General features: G+C 44.4%; 1 protein-coding gene across 1 annotated transcript in view; it reads left to right on the top strand.

Annotated features, from left to right (window-relative positions):
• Positions 1–7,166: 7,166 nt before the first annotated feature.
• The window catches only part of LOC135553426 (seizure protein 6 homolog), a 156,623-nt gene continuing 148,092 nt past the window's right edge, over positions 7,167–15,697 (top strand). Inside the window, exon 1 of the mRNA XM_064985548.1 lies at positions 7,167–7,512. Coding sequence (XP_064841620.1) covers positions 7,440–7,512 — 73 coding nt within the window. The 5' untranslated portion in view covers positions 7,167–7,439. The remainder of the gene's footprint in view (positions 7,513–15,697) is intronic.

The following is a 15,697-nucleotide window of genomic DNA, read 5'->3' as shown; positions in this document are numbered from 1 at the left end:
GACCCAAATCATTCCCCCTTCCCCCTACTTTATGTCTCCATTGGGCTAATGATTCCACTGGAGTGCTCATCTCCTCTCCTCTGTACATGAATGGGTTGAGGATTAGATGGGGAAGGTTCCATCTCTCCATGGCCCTATTGCTGCCAATTGAATTTCTGCTCTTTGGTGCACAGATAGATTTGTGATCACTCAGGGAGAACGGGATTACCTTTGCTTCTGGAGTGTGCTCTTGGATAAGGGCTTTTGGCTGTAATGTGTGTGTGTGTGTGTGTGTGTGTGTGTGTGTGTGTGTGTGTGTGTGTGTGTGTGTGTGTGTGTGTGTGTGTGTGTGTGTGTGTGTGTGTGTGTGTGTGTGTGATGATGATTGCGACGAGAGGCTGATGATTATGGGCATCAACAGAGACACACACATAACTATATTTTGTAATATGTTGTTTGTCCGTTTGGAATATTTGTTAAGCCTGCATTCATGAAAAATGTTCTGTAATAATGTACACTCCATCATTAAATACCATATCTCTGGGTAGCCTGGGTCTCAACGGGGGAGGTAGGGACAGATGTCGATATCTCTCCCTCTGGAGCTGCCAGACAAGCAGAGATTCACTAATGAAAAACACAGGGGGACAAAGCCCAGAATCATCCTACAAAGGATAGTTTCATATTTAGTAACATACATAGGTCATTTCTATTGTTCAATGGAATTGTGTTGAAAATGTCAAGGCTATGTTCATGATACACATTGTGTTGAATTCCCTCTACTTTGAAACCCTTTATCACATAAAAAATAACCTAAAACACTTAATGGTTAATGTGTGTGATGCTGCTTCCTCATGCAGGCCTAAATCTCTAGTGATATAGTTTACTTGATTCGAGGTTCCAGGGGGTCCACTTAAAAGGCTTCTTGAACATTGTTTTCTTCGAAACGAGTAAAAACTGTACTCAAAGTACCTTCTGCTTGCTGTGGTGGTTTTGCCCCCAGGCTGTGTCCAGGACAGTACAGATGAACTTTGCCCTTTAGCTTTTATTTGGGGATGAGGAATGTCAGTGCAGATGAGATTTGCTGTAGGCTCTGCAGTGCACTGTGAACATTAAACTGCTGATCTGAGAAAGCAGGAAGCTGTGAAGATGTAGGGCAATGAGTCTGTCAGGACTTTACCTGGTAGAATGCACTATGTCTTGACAAGATGCACAACAGTCTTGGAGATACTAAGGATACATCATATGAAGCCTGCATCATTTTAAGGAAGTAATATTATATGATGTGTTACGCTATTTGAAACATCAGTCAGCTATACCTGAAATACAGGAGATTTTGTTAGATTTTTTATCACATAATAATGATACTTTTTTTGGCATCTGGGAAGCTTTCAGTTTCAAGGAGATTACCGGCTCACCTGAAGAGACTGTCAAAACTGGTGTCCATACAAAATTAAACTCGAAAACGAAAGACAAAGTGTATTTATTTGAAACAAATGAGTTTTGAGTGCAGAAGTTGCAGGTTCAGTGGATTTCATCCTCTACCAACCAATTCACATTTTTTCCTTCTATGTTTTGTTGTTGAACCAGTCAGCATACACAGAAGCACCATGTGAAACAATTATTCTTTGAGACAGGTGTCGCCATGGTGCAAGGCTCTCCATTCCCCCAAGCTAAATGGTTTCTGCTTCCCGTTGCATTTATCTGGGAGACCAAGCACACGGATGTCGGCAGAGAAAATATCTGGCCAGCGGAGATGTGTCCCGGGGAAGAAGGGTGGAGGTGGTGGAGATGAATGTGTCCCCAGGGAAGGAGGGTGGTTTAGTTTAGTTTATTAGGATCCCCATTAGCAACTGCACATGAAGTAGCTACTCTTCCTGGGGTCCACATAAAACGTACAAATACATGACAAAGTACAGAACAGTAATAGACAAGAACAACATAAGATATTACATTAAATTCCAAAGAAAATAAATAAATAAGAGTTGGGGGTGGTGGAGATGAATGTGTCCCTGGGGAAGGCGGGTGGAGGTGGGGGTGGTGGAGATGAATGTGTCCTGGAGAAGGAGGGTGGAGGTGGGGGTGGTGGAGATGAATGTGTCCCTGGAGAAGGCGGGTGGAGGTGGGGGTGGTGGAGATGAATGTGTCCTGGAGAAGGAGGGTGGAGGTGTGGGTGGTGGAGATGAATGTGTCCCTGGGAGAAGGTGGGGGTGGTGGAGATGAATGTGTCCTGGAGAAGGAGGGTGGAGGTGGGGGTGGTGGAGATGAATGTGTCCTGGAGAAGGAGGGTGGAGGTGTGGGTGGTGGAGATGAATGTGTCCCTGCGGAAGGCAGGTGGAGGTGGGGGTGGTGGAGATGAATGTGTCCTGGAGAAGGAGGGTGGAGGTGTGGGTGGTGGAGATACATGTGTCCCTGGAGAAGGAGGGTGGAGGTGTGGGTGGTGGAGATGAATGTGTCCCTGGATAAGGAGTGTGGAAGTGGGAGTGGTGGCAGGAAGAGAGCCAGATAATGAGGATCTGTGTCTGAGGCCTTGTGTCTTGCCCTTCTCTTTCCACCTCTGAATCAGAGACAGGGGACTCCAGACAGTTCCTCTCTCTTGACTGATAGAAGTGTAACAACAGGGTTGGTGAGGGGAGTCTTGGTTATGCAGCTCACACCTAGTCAAGGTGCAGTCTGTCTGCCTCACACTGAGAGAGGGAGGAATTAGTAGAGCACTCTTCACTGAGCAGCGCGTAGTTGGAATGTTCAAACAGCTACAATTTTTTGACGAATTGAAAACTAGTTGTGGATATATATAGCTTACAAATTGTTAGAATACGTAACTTTAAAGTCTTTATTTTATAATCTATAAATGGATGAATGGATGAACAACATAAAAAAAGAATTGGTCCATGATATGCAATGACCAGAAACATCAATATCTCAAAAACCCTACTGATTTTCACTGTCTCAACTTTGATATGTTATGTACATACTTCGTATTCCACTTAGAAAGCTGGCCATGTCTGTATTAAGGCATAAAGAAAACTAGTTATTTATACCACATAGCATATCATGCCGAATAAAACCTTGATTAGATCGTTTTTGTCTCTTTTTTCCTTATTCCCTTGTTGTGCCAGACAGACTGCACATCCAGAATACCTTCATCAGGAAGGAAGCGACTGGGATCTATCCTTGGGGCAGAATGGAAATGTATTCAGGGGATGGATGTCTAATAGAGCTGGCAAGGACACTTTTCCTTATTAAGACAAATAGGCCCCTGAAGGTGGAGAGATGCTTTAATATAGGAGGAAGGGAAGAGGGGAGGGAAAGAGAAGTGGGGAGGGGGAGGGGGAGGGGGAGGAGTGGGTAGGGGTAGGGGTAGGGGAGGAGGAGGAGGGGGGAATGGAGGTGAGGAGTGGGTAGGGGAGAAGGAGGAGGGGAGGAAGGGGGGAGGAATGGAGGTGAGGAGTGGGTAGGGGTAGGGGAGAAGGGGGAGGGGGAGGGGGAGGAAGGGGGGTAATGGAGGGAGGGGAGGTATTTGGTGCCAGTATTAAGCATTCAATAAAATAACATGAAGCCAATGGGGTGAGTTAATTAGTGTTACTTGCAGGATGAGAATAAGGATTTGATTTATTTATTGGACAAAATAACACAAGGCCTACTTTTGTAGTTGGTCACCCAGGTGTTGGTCAACCCTATGGTCTAAAAAGCAATTATGTCCAGAACCTTGGATATTTACTGTGATAGTTTTCTGTCTCCTAGCCTTCTGCAGCCTTTCACCAAAGCACACAATGAAGAGCTTTTGTATGTGATTTGATTTTCTGTTCCAATGGCTGCTGTCTACGCTGGGACAGTGAGTGACAGTGTGATTGGCAGACTTTGAGTGGAGAGCGTGGGATTTCAGCAGAACCAGAGCAGAGCAACATCTAAAGAAAGCTAACTCCCTGAGCTCAGAGCTAAACCATGACTGGCACAATGCGATGTTGGGCTTATTAGATTCCTCAAGACATTACACAAATTGACAAAGAGAAAACTATTGTTGTGTAGGAATGAGCATACAGGAAAGGATTGTAGAAACGGCAGTATTTAAATGTATCAGATGGTATGAAATAACATTTCACTCTTGCGCATAATTTGAATATAGTTTGAATACAATTATTCATAGTGGCATCTTTTGATTATAATCCTATTGGTACTATTTGAGTATGTATGAGCATATTTGTTTACAGTGTGTGTGTGTTTGTGTGCGTGTGTGTGGCTACTTATAGCTGATTTTGTGGGCAAGGCCAGCATTGAGAATGTAAATCTAGTTTCTATGCCAGAGGCTAGTTTGAGACACGGCATACATTTGTTTGTTTTTGGAATCTAATGTTGTCTCAGTAAAAACACTATACCATACTCATTCTCATGGTGAGACAATCGGTAGCTGAGGGTCGACACATACAAACTAAGACAGTAGCTGCGTCTGAAATGGCCCTCATTTCCCTATAGCGCTATATAGTGAATAAGGTCCCATTCAACTACAGACAGTGAGATCAGTTACCCAGTGTACCCGGCTGCTCTGTGTCCGCACAGCATGACACTCTCGTTCAGAGCTACATTTAGCAGTACCCTCAGTTGAAATAAAGCAAGGCATACACATTTTACATTACATTTACGTGTTTTAGTAGACACTCTTATCCAAACAAAACTAGGGTTAGCTGCCTTGTTGAAGGTCACAGCGACAGATCTGTTTCACCTAGTCAGCTTGTGGATTTGAACCAGTGACCTTTTAGTTACTGGCCCAATGCTCTTAACCGCTAGGCTACCTAACAGCATTGAGACCAAAGACTCTTTCGCAAAGGAGTCCTGCATACACACAATTGACAAAATACACTGAACAAAAATATAAACACAACATGTAACAATTTCAATGATTTCACTGTTACAGTTCATATAAGGAAATCAGTCAATTGAAATACATTCATTAGGCCCTAATCTATGGATTTCAGATGAGTGGGAATAGAGATATGCATCTGTTGGTCACAGGTACCTTTAAAAAATAGGTAGGGGTGTGGATCAGAAAACCAGTCAGTATCTGGTGTGAACAGCATTTGCCTCATGCAGTGCGACACATCTCCTTCACATAGAGTTGATCAGGCTGTTAATTGTGGCCTGTGGAATGTCTTTCCACTCCTCTTCATTGGCTGTGCGAAGTTGCTGAATATTAGGAGCAACTGGAACATGCTGTCATGCACATCGATCCAGAGCATCGCACAAATGCTCAATGGGTGACATGTTTGGTGAGTATGCAGGCCATAGAAGAACAAGGACATTTTCAGCTTCCAGGAATTGTGTACAGATATTTGCACCATGGGGTTGTGTATTATTATGCTGAAACATGAGGTGATGGGAGATGAATGGCACGACAATGGGTCTCAGAATCTCGGCACGGTATCTCTGTCCATTCAAATTGCCACCGATAAAATACAATTGTCCTCGTTGTCCATATCTTATGCCTGCCCATACCATAACCCCACCACCACCATGGGATACTCTGTTCACAATGTTGACATCAGCAAACCACTCGTCCACACGACGCCATACAAGCTGTCTGCCATCTGCCCTGTATAGCTGACAACAGGATTAATCTGTGAAGAGCACACTTCTTCAGCGTACTAGTTGCAATTGAAGGGGAGCATTTGCCAACTGAAGTCAGTTATGATGCCGAATTGCAGTCAGGTCAAGACTCTGGTGTAGGACGACGATCACGCAAATGAGCTTCCCTGAGATGCTTTTCTTTGGTTGTGCAATACCCACAGTTTCATCAGCTGTCCGGGTGGCTGGTCTCAGACAATCCCACAGGTGAAGAGTCTGGATGTGGCGGTCTTGGACAGGCGTGGTTACACGTGGTCAGCGGTTGTGAGGCTGGTTGGACATATTGCCAAATTACCTAAAACAACTATGCACTCCTTCAAAACTTGAGACATCTGTGGCATTGTGTTGTGTGACAAAACTGCACATTTCAGAGGCATTTTATTGGCCACAGCACAAGGTGCACCTGTGTAATGATCATGCGGTTCAATCAGCTTCTTGATATGGATTATCTTGATAAATGCTCACTAAAAGGGATTTAAATACATTTGTGCACAAAATTTGATAGTGCATCTGGAAAACTTCTGGTATCTTTTATTTCAGCTCATGAAACATGGGACCAACACTACGTATTGCGTTTCTATTTTTGATCAGTACACAACACACACACACACACACACACACACAAACACACACACGCATGCATGCACGCACACGCACAAACACACACGCACACACACACACACACACACACACACACACACACACACACACACAAAGGAAAAACTAATCCAACATGAGGCAAGATATACTTTTTAGCAAGAATCTACTACACACCAAGAGCTTTAGAGATTGAGGTCTTCAAAAATGTCCTTCTGTTTAGCTTAAATTGCTAGATTCATTAACAGGCTTTGAATGGTTATGAATCTGAGGCAGTGTACCCAGTGTGTGGTCCCACAGTTAACAGGTTTCAGGAGAAAGAAAGGACATTCCCCCTGAAACCGATACACTCCTAGATGAAACACACAGAAGAAAAGCAACCTGCATTACCATTCAATTAGTAATACCAATCCCAATACCTTAGCATTGGCAGCATCACTTAACAATTCTATACTATTTCCATAAACCCATCTGTCTAATCTGTCTAGTCTGTCTCTCTCTCTCTCTCTCTCTCTCTCTCTCTCTCTCTCTCTCTCTCTCTCTCTCTCTCTCTCTCTCTCTCTCTCTCTCTCTCTCTCAGATTTATCTATTGCCAGAGTGCCTCATACCAATGAGAAGCTCGAAATACTAAAACGTTTTCATGACTAACATAAAAAACGTATTTACAGTTCTACAAATAGGAGCAACATGATGTTTTCATTGTAATGCTAGTGCTACATTGTGCCTGTTAACAAGACTGTTAGCGTTCACAGTAATTGTGAGTTTGTAATCGATTGAAAACGGGTGTAGTCGATTTGTCAATTGATACTGCAATCAAAGGTAATGAACTAAACACAGCCATTGTCATATGGAGGTAATTGAATTGAGGGCAGTATTACATTATGTATGGTAACGGTACAAACTTTCCATGGTTCTGAATTCAGTTGTTCCAGTTGCTGTCGCTAGGAGCTGTCCGCAGTGCTGAAACGACGGTGGTACGCTGACTTGAAGAAAGAGAACGGCATACTCAACGATCTATCTATCTATCGATTTAGCGAACGTTGAAATTGAACAGTCTCTGTCTATCAGCTGATAACGACATGAGAACATAGCTCTCAGTGGAGCGCCAGTGCTGCGCAGTGTGTGATCCTGAGGTCTCACAGCAAGTGGCTTTTGCTGTACGAGCAGTCTCTATTTCATTTTAAGGAAAAGTGTTGATCCCAAGGACATTCCTTTCTATTAGCAGAGGACCAATACTGAAAGCAAGCATGAGTGCGGCACGAGATTACATAGTCGTTCTGATGGTTCTCTTTGCAATGATGACTGACATAGGCGCTAAAGGTAAGATTCTCAATAATATAACGGAAGGCTATTTGGTCGCTTATGCACATGTGTATTGCAATGTAATTCTGTTCCCGACCCGCCGGTGTTATAGTGCCACTGTATCCAATTATGTGTGAGCCTTTTTGTTGGTAGGTTATCTGGGAAACTACAGATGGAGATGTGTTTGTGGTAGGTCAGTCGGCTATCAATCGTGTTCTTCCTTTAATGAGGTTTAAATTGTCCCCTCCACCGTTATGGCAATTATTCTCAAATAATGAATGTGGAGGAGAGGATATAAGGTATACATATCGTTCTATTAAAGGCAGATGTTGTAGCCTATTACTTTCTATAATATTATGATATTTTATAGTGCGAGGCGATACAGTAGCCTATTTATTGTCTGCAATTCAGAATTCACAACAAGCCATACTAATTGCAATCGGCTATAAGGTTAGTTAAATACATTTATTTCCTTTAAAAAAGTTATACTTTGACTAGTGATTGTAATTTAGCAAGTTCCAAATCCAAACTTTAAATAATTGTAAGTATTGTAATAACTGTTAAACAAACTTAGACTAATACAATGTGGTAAACGTCTCTTAATTAGTCTCAAATATCATCCTTTTGAAGTGTATTTTAATCGGTATTTATTATAACCTACATGGATGGAAAATATAATGAATTCTTGCTTCACAGTGCGCCAATCATTTTGAATAATTAATGATTCATGTGTCAACTTCTATCTCATATTTAAAAAAAAAATTGTTTAAAGGAGATCTAATCATGAAAGAAGATGTATTAGTTCTAAGAACATTGGAATGGCATGCACTGATTTGCATTGGTTTTACAGCTGGCTGCGCTATTCATGCTTTTGATTTGACGACATTCATTTATTAAAGTACTATCTTATCTTATTGAGAATCCTCGAGCTGCGCAGTGTACGGGTGGGGGGGGGGGGGGGGGGTTGGGATAGTTTAAAGAGGAATAAATAAACCTATGAAGACAACCAGACAATATTTTCTCGGCCTGCATCTGATCATTCTACCCACATAAATATTTATTAAAAGGTTTGGTCTAGACTTGCACCCATGATGTACTTCACACGAGTCTCTCATAAACATGCCTTTCACACAACGTCGATCATAACGGACCCATCAGACTTTTCTGTCCAATCTGCTGAGTTTGTTTTATTCTGTTATGTTCCAATATTTTAGTGTCCCTGTGCAGGGCTGGAAACTATTACATTTCCGTTCATGTCATATCAGAAATTATTGAAATTCAAATTAAAGAATTGTAAAATCCTCATTGAAAATAAATACTGTATAATATTTAAAAAATGGGTTATTCAATTGAATTGACTTTTGAGGAGATGTTTGATAGAATAGAACAGGAAATTAGCAAAGGAAAAAAATGTGAGGTTATCTACATTGTGGGATGAGATGTCAGACTTTGGAAGAATTACGCACATACAGTATTTACCTGATAAAGTACTACATCAACCTATTATAACACCAATTTACACAGTGTTTTACTAATAGGTATTCGATATTCCATAAAACTAATAGCTATTACGGCTTCTTCATGCCTGCGGCTGGGAAAACCTGGCTCCAGAGAGAATGTTGCATCATATTCTGCTTTGATCCCAGGTCATCAGCCTGACCTTATGATCTCAGAGGTCCATGGGCCTCCCTGTCCTTATCAGTCACCTTCTACTGAACCTCTGAAGCTGCACTTTACTGCAGAGCAGAAGCACCTGTAAAAGCACTCTAGCTAATGTGAGGCTCCATCAGTCCAGATTGAGCACTGAGCGAGAGGCTCAGTGAGCTAAAAGCACGAGCCTATATTAAATTGATAGCATTGTGCTGTGTAAAAATGGGTGACAATTGATGAGGAATGGGTGAGTATAGGTTCACTTGGGTGAGTATAGTTAAATATAAGTTGACTTTAGGTTGGTCAGTAATCCTCCATCTTTTTTTGTTGTTGTGTCAATATCAGTGAGTGTACAAACACTAAGAACACCTGCACTTTCCATGACATAGACTGACCAGGTAAATCCAGGTGAAAGCTATGATCCCTTATTGATGTCACCAGTTAAATCCACTTCAATCAGTGTAGATGAAGGGGAGGAGACAGGTTAAATAAGTATTTGTACGCCTTGAGACAATTGAGACATGGATTGTGTATGTGTGCCATTCAGAGGGTAAATGGGCAAGACAAAAAATTTAAGTGCCTTTGAACGGGGGTATGGTAGTAGGTGCCAGACGCACTGGTTTGTGTTTGTCAAGAACTGCAACACTGTTGGGTTTTTCACGCTCAACAGTTTCCCGTGTGTATCAAGAAGGGTCAAGAAGGGTCCACCACCCAAAGGACACTCAGCCAACATGGGCCAACATCAATGTGTAATGCTTACGACATGCTCCAACGAATTGAGGCTGTTCTGAGGGCAAAAGGGGTTGCAACTTAATATTAGGAAGGTGGTCCTAATGTTTTGTACACTGTGTGTGTATACAATCTGTCCATAGATATAATTTATCTCATAGGCTGCATTAATTGAGGGCGGGATGCATAAGCCTGCGTAGTTGTGTGTCATGGGCTCTAAACATGCTGTTTCAAAGTACATTGTGTGTTTCTACTGGTTTTATGTTGTGTTTGTGAGACTCATAAGGGAGGTGGACGTTTGTGTCTGCTCACAGCGAGAATGCATACCCCCCTACTGCTCCTCTCTGATAATAATGAGAATAACAATACAATCTCAGAGCTATCATTGGCACTGCAGAGTGTTGTGTCTGTATTGGCCGTTAGGGGGCGCATGAGGCCACTGATGCTGACGCTTTTGAGCATCCCCTCTTGGTAATGGTCCTGGGGTGGACTGTAATAATAATGGGGACAGGAGAGAATCAGTTCCCTCTCCCAGGAACCTCCTATTCCTCTCTGCCCCTTATAATGTCCGTGTGAGACGGCTTCCTGTGCTCGGACACCTCCCACAACTTTCTGGCACCACCATGACATATGAGTGGGGGGACAGTGGACTGAAAAGGGGAGATTTGATAAAGTCTGAGTTTTGGGGTCACTCTCTGTGTTTATTTTCTCCAGATTGATGCCCTGATTTAAAGAACACTTGCCTGGCACTGAACTGGAGGGATGGAGGGCTGGAGGTCTGGAGGGCTGGGCGTTTGGAAGTGGAGGGCTGTAGGGCTGGGGCTCTGGAGGGCTGGGGGTTTGGAAGACTGGAGGGCTGGAGGGCTGGGGGTTTGGAAGACTGAGGGCTGGAGGGCTGGGGGTCTGGAGGGCTGGGGGTCTAGGGGACTGGATGTCTGGAGTGCTGGGGGTCTGCAGGGCTGGGGTCTGGAGGGTTGGAGGGCTGAAGGGCTAGGGTTCTAGAGGGCTGGAGGGCTGTGGGTCTGGAGGGCTGGTGGTCTGCAAGGCTGGAGGGCTGTGGGTCTGGAGGGCTGGTGGTCTGCAAGGCTGGAGGGCTGTGGGTCTGGAGGGCTGGTGGTCTGCAAGGCTGGAGGGCTGTGGGTCTGGAGGGCTGGGGGTCTGGTGGTCTGAAGGGCTGGAGGGATGGGGGTCTGGGGGTCTGGGGGACTGAAGGGCTGGGGTTCTTATGGCAACTCCCTGCATTGCCAAACGGCTGGTGCAGGAAAGACTGGCAAGAGCTAGAACAACATCAAACACATGCACACACACAAGGATGCACACCCTTGGAGTACACACACACACATGGAAACACACATGCATGTACATAGAAATTAATCCTCCTGTTTTAACTTGTTGAATCGATTAGATCTGAACATAGGAAGTATCCATGTAATGTAGTGAATTGAACAAAAGCTCCCGCCTGTATTCCCTGTTCTGTGTGAGCTCAGAGCACAGCTTTTAATTTTGCAATGATAAATCACCCCAGCCACCCAGAAGTGGGATGAAGGGTAGGTTTGAGAACAAGCTTGTGTGTATGTGTGTGTAAAAGAAAGAAAATCAGTGTTAGAGATTATACATGTTTCAGATTTGAAGTCATTGTCAATCACTCAGTATTGGAATATCAGAACAAGCTACATCAATCGGTCTTTGATGTTTTAGTTTAGCTTTCCATGTTGGAACTCTGAGCTTGACCTGAATATGTCACAGTCAGTAATCTCTTCTAATCGTAGCGGTTGTTTTTCTCCCTATAACACGCAAACACTTTATCTGTCTGTGTATGTGCATGCACACAAACACTTTATCTGTCTGTGTGTGTGTATGCACGCAACCACTTTATCTGTCTGTGTGTGTGTATGCACGCAAACACTTTATCTGTCTGTGTGTGTGTTTGCACGCAAACACTTTATCTGTCTGTGTGTGTGTATGCACGCAAACACTTTATCTGTCTGTGTGTGTATGCATGCAAACACTTTATCTGTCTGTGTGTGTGTATGCACACAAACACTTTATCTGTCTGTGTGTGTGTATGCACGCAAACACTTTATCTGTCTGTGTGTGTATGCATGCAAACACTTTATCTGTCTGTGTGTGTGTATACACGCAAACACTTTATCTGTCTGTGTGTGTGTTTGCACGCAAACACTTTATCTGTCTGTGTGTGTGTATGCACGCAAACACTTTATCTGTCTGTGTGTGTGTATGCACACAAACACTTTATCTGTCTGTGTGTGTGTGTATGCACACAAACACTTTATCTGTCTGTCTGTGTGTGTATGCACACAAACACTTTATCTGTCTGTGTGTGTGTATGCACACAAACACTTTATCTGAATGTTTGTGTGTATGCACACAAACACTTTATCTGTCTGTGTGTGTGTATGCACACAAACACTTTATCTGTCTGTGTGTGTGTATGCACGCAAACACTTTATCTGTCTGTGTGTGTGTATGCACACAAACACTTTATCTGTCTGTGTGTGTGTGTATGCACACAAACAATTTATCTGTCTGTCTGTGTGTGTATGCACACAAACACTTATCTGTCTGTGTGTGTGTGTGTATGCACACAAACACTTTATCTGTATGTTTGTGTGTATGCACACAAACACTTTATTTGTCTGTGTGTGTGTGTATGCACGCAAACACTTTATCTGTCTCTCTGTGTGTATGCACGCAAACACTTTATCTGTCTGTGTGTGTCTATACACACAAACACTTTATCTGTCTGTGTGTGTGTATGCACGCAAACACTTTATCTGTCACACACGCATGCAAAAATAAATCATAATCGAGTTCTGCTCAGCTTTTTTAACCCCCCCCCCACCCCCCTAATTACTGGCTATTAAAAATCAGTGTGAACTCACAATGTGATCTCTGGCCGCAAGTGCTGCAGAATCCCCTTCTCAGCCATTCCACTGATATTCTCAGAAAAACTCACCATTATGGAGCCCCTGAGATAAGCGATAAACTTCCACCCAGCTTCCTTCCTCTCTCTCGCTCTTTCTCTGTCCCCCCCCTCTCCCTCCTCGTTCCTCTCTCCTTTTCCCTGCCTCAGATAAAAAGCTATTTGCTCTGGGTGTCAATGATCCGACGGAATCAGCATTGCCTCATGGCGTAGGAAAGAAAAAGCTGGAAAGAGGGAACATCTCTTTTAATTTAACACCATAGATGCTCTCGAGATCTGATGAAAATGATATAAATTGGGAGAATTGAAAATGTTCAACACATACTTTTCTATTACGGGTGAGTAACCTGTCCCAGCGAGCTCCTCCCTGTGCCATCAGAGGCTATTCAGACCATGAATACCCTCCAAATTGTGGGGAGTTTCCCTTTTGACACACTCAATTGGAAATGAGTGTTATTGTAAAGCAGCCGTTGGTTCCCGTCTCCCGGGGAAGGAAGAGGACTCAGTCTGATCTTTTGACACGTCCCAGGCGGTGTGGTGAGGTAGTGAGAGGACGGTGGAACCACACACTCTTTCTCTTCTCCTCTGGCTTTTCCTATCTGCATGATATATACCCCAGCTGCTGTCAGTCAAAGCAGGTTTTCTGAAGGCTGTGTTCGCCTGGTTTACTATATCCCCATCTTTGAATAGAACATTATGTCCCGTTTGTGACAAAAGCCTGCGAGTTATACATCTGAGTAATTCTAAACTCTATCCATTTACGCTCCATTACCGTGAATGCAGCCCCCTGTCATCTTCAATCATCATTTCTGCTCTGGTGGATTTCGACATGGCTTGTACCATCACAAAAAAGTAGCAAAACTCTCCCTTTGTTGTCCTGCCTCTCTGTTACATAGTGCACAGTACCACCCTGTGTTTCTCCAGATCTTTATTTTGTTCTACTTGAACAAAAGCTCTGCTTTCAGACCGTGAGTCTGGTCTGAAAGCAGAGCTATAGAACATTAACACTATTGATGTGTGAATGACTGGTGATATCACATAGCAGTCTTTGGTTTCTTTCCCGGCTAGCTGGCTGCTGAGAGGCTTGGGGACAGTTATTACAAATCAATGGCCAATCGAGTCTGCACTCTGGCCCATGTCCTCATGCATTACTCTCCAGGCTGTCTCCATAATGTAAATAAATCCTGCCTCCCATTTGCATTGTGTTGCTTGGGCAAATGACCTGACGCACACAGTCAGTAAGAGACATAACATCATGTGACACACAGTCAGTAAGAGACATAACATCATGTGACACACAGTCAGTAAGAGACATAACATCATGTGACACACAGTCAGTAAGAGACATAACATCATGTGACACACAGTCAGTAAGAGACATAACATCATGTGACACACAGTCAGTAAGAGACAAAACATCATGTGACACACAGTCAGTAAGAGACATAACATCATGTGACACACAGTCAGTAAGAGACATAACATCATGTGACACACAGTCAGTAAGAGACATAACATCATGTGACACACAGTCAGTAAGAGACATAACATCATGTGACACACAGTCAGTAAGAGACAAAACATCATGTGACACACAGTCAGTAAGAGACAAAACATCATGCTTGAATTGAAATCCACTAGATAAGTTTCCGGAGCTGGACTATTTTATTTTTTAAATGTTCTTATTAAGATTAAGTTTGTTGTTTATTTTTTTCACACACTCCTCAGCTGCTGTGCTATTCCCTCCTCCCTCGCTACCTTATCCGTCCTCACCATGAAGCTCGGTCAGTTTCAGCCTCCCTATCTCAGACCCGTGGCTCTATCGATCTGACCACTGAGGAGGAGAGCAAACATTAGTGCAGGGAATCAGTACCATCCCATTCGCTCCCTCTCCTCTCCCTCTCCTCTCCCTCTCCTCTCCCTCTCCTCTCCCTCTCCTCTCCCTCTCCTCTCCCTCTCCGCTCCCTCTCCTCTCCCTCTCCTCTCCCTCTCCCTCTCCTCTCCCTCTCCCTCTCCCTCTCCCTCTCCCTCTCCCTCTCCCTCTCCCTCTCCCTCTCCCTCTCCCTCTCCCTCCCTCTCTCCCTCTCCCTCTCCCTCTCCCTCTCCCTCTCCCTCTCCCTCTCCCTCCCCCTCCCTCTCCCTCTCCTCTCCCTCTCCCTCTCCCTCTCCTCCCTCCCTCTCCCTCTCCTCTCCCTCTCCTCTCCCTCCCTCTCCCTCCTCCCTCTCCCTCCCTCCCTCCCTCTCCCTCTCCCTCCCTCCCTCTCCCTCTCCCTCTCCTCTCCCTCTCCCTCTCCCTCTCCCTCTCCCCTCCCTCTCCCTCTCCCTCTCCCTCTCCCTCTCCCTCTCCCTCTCCCTCTCCTCTCCCTCTCCCTCTCCTCTCCTCTCCCTCTCCCTCTCCACTCCCTCTCCCTCTCCCTCTCCTCTCCCTCTCCTCTCCCTCTCCTCTCCCTCTCCTCTCCCTCTCCTCTCATGGATTGGCACACTGTGTACACCTGGCTAATTGGGGCTGGCGTGTGGTGAGCATGCAGAGCTGAGGACCTCTCTGGAACCATTAGGCCCTTGCACAGCTCTCTTCCTCTTCTCCACGTCTGGTTCACACTGCCAACTCCTGTCTGGATGGCTTTTCATCTAGATGGGCAAACCAGGATCAGGCCAGACCAGACCTGGAGGATATCAGAGCTGGCCGTGTGCTCAGGCAGCAGGTCAACACTTACACAGGCAGCAGGTCAACACTTCCACAGGCAGCAGGTCAACACTTATACAGGCAGCAGGTCAACACTTACACAGGCAGCAGGTCAACACTTACACAGGCAGCAGGTCAACACTTCCACAGGCAGCAGGTCAACACTTACACAGGCAGCAGGTCAACACTTACACAGG

Source organism: Oncorhynchus masou, chromosome 13, assembly GCF_036934945.1.
Source record: "Oncorhynchus masou masou isolate Uvic2021 chromosome 13, UVic_Omas_1.1, whole genome shotgun sequence".
NCBI lineage: Eukaryota > Metazoa > Chordata > Actinopteri > Salmoniformes > Salmonidae > Oncorhynchus > Oncorhynchus masou.
Note: the sequence above shows the minus strand (reverse complement) of the source record. Positions and strands in the feature narration are given on the sequence as shown.